Source organism: Primulina tabacum, chromosome 6 (assembly GCF_025594145.1).
Source record: "Primulina tabacum isolate GXHZ01 chromosome 6, ASM2559414v2, whole genome shotgun sequence".
In the NCBI taxonomy this organism is placed as follows: Eukaryota; Viridiplantae; Streptophyta; class Magnoliopsida; order Lamiales; family Gesneriaceae; genus Primulina; species Primulina tabacum.
The window spans coordinates 36,227,889-36,229,341 of NC_134555.1; the positions used below are offsets into that span (position 1 = coordinate 36,227,889).

The 1,453-nt window shown below is 38.8% G+C and overlaps 1 protein-coding gene across 1 annotated transcript; it reads right to left on the reverse strand.

The window, feature by feature from the left end:
* Positions 1-824: 824 nt before the first annotated feature.
* LOC142550214 (secreted RxLR effector protein 161-like) lies at positions 825-1,160 on the reverse strand. Its single transcript, XM_075659452.1, has one exon. The coding sequence runs from the start codon at positions 1,158-1,160 to the stop codon at positions 825-827; it is 336 nt and encodes a 111-aa protein (XP_075515567.1).
* Positions 1,161-1,453: the final 293 nt, after the last annotated feature.

Here is a 1,453-nt window from a genome sequence, read left to right on the forward strand (position 1 = left end):
CCTTATGAGCTCAAAATTGTTGTCATTCCGAAATGTATCTATAACCAATCCGGTCCATCAATCACATCAACATAGGATCAAAGCAGTCTTCGTTACACTCAAGGTAACTAGACCCATCAATGATCACATATGCCAACACAACTGAATGACATGGATCATGAAGTGGATGTGTAGCATGGAAATTTCATGCAATGTGACCGTAACATGCCTATTTCCAACTGGTCCTCCCTTTATTTTTATTGAGATCAAACTTTAAATCATAATCAGAGTGTGACTTAATTTGAAATTTATTTCTGCAGAAAATAAATTTACATAACTGTAACTGAAAATGTCTACAACTGAAAAGCATTTAAAACAACAACCTCCCACTAAAACTGAATTTCCTCAATTGACATAACACCCATACTAGCAGTGTGCTCATGAAACTGTTTGGGTGATAGTCCCTTAGTAAGCGGATCCGCAACCATGGAGTTTGTACCGATATGCTCAATAGACAACTTTCCACTCTGAATTCTTTCTTTAACAACCAGAAACTTGATGTCAATGTGTTTTGACTTCGTCGAGCTCCTGTTGTTATTGGAATACATAACTGCTGATTTATTATCACAATGTAATCTTTGTGGCCTTTCAATGCCATCAACAATGCGCAGTCCCGTGACAAAATTTTGCAGCCATATTCCATGATTGGATGCCTCATAACACGCTACAAACTCAGCTGCCATGGTGGAAGAGGCTATAAGTGATTGTTTAGCACTCTTCCAGGAAATCACACCTCCAGCAAGGAGATAGATGTAGCCCGACGTAGATTTCATACTATCTTGGCATCAAGCAAAATCGGAGTCAGTATACTCAATTATCTCAAGCTGATCCAACCTCCGATATATAGGCATGTAATCTTTTGTTCTCTGTAGGTATCGTAAAACCCTTTTGACTGCTTTCCAATGTTCCACTCCTGGATTACTTAAATATCGTCCCAACATTCCTGTCACGTACGCAATATCTGGACCTGTACAAACCTGAGCAATCATCAGACTCTCCACTGCAGATGCATAGAGAACCTTCTGCATTTCCTTTTCCTCAAAATCATTCTTTGGGCATTGTTTGAGACTAAATTTTTCTCCCTTTGCCACAGGGGTATCTGTTGATTTACAATCTTGCATCCCGTATCGCTTGAGAACTTTCTCGATATAGCATTTTTGAGATAATCCAAGAATATCTCGAGAACGATCCCGATGTATCTGAATACCCAGTACAAAAGATGCATCACCAAGATCCTTCATCTCAAAATTCTTAGCTAGAAATCTCTTGGTTTCATGCAACAACTCTATATCGTTGCTAGCGAGCAGAATGTCATCAACATATAAAACCAGAAAAATATGCTTACTCCCACTGAACTTATGGTACACACAATCATCCACCAAATTCTTCTCAAAACCAAACGAGATGATCACTT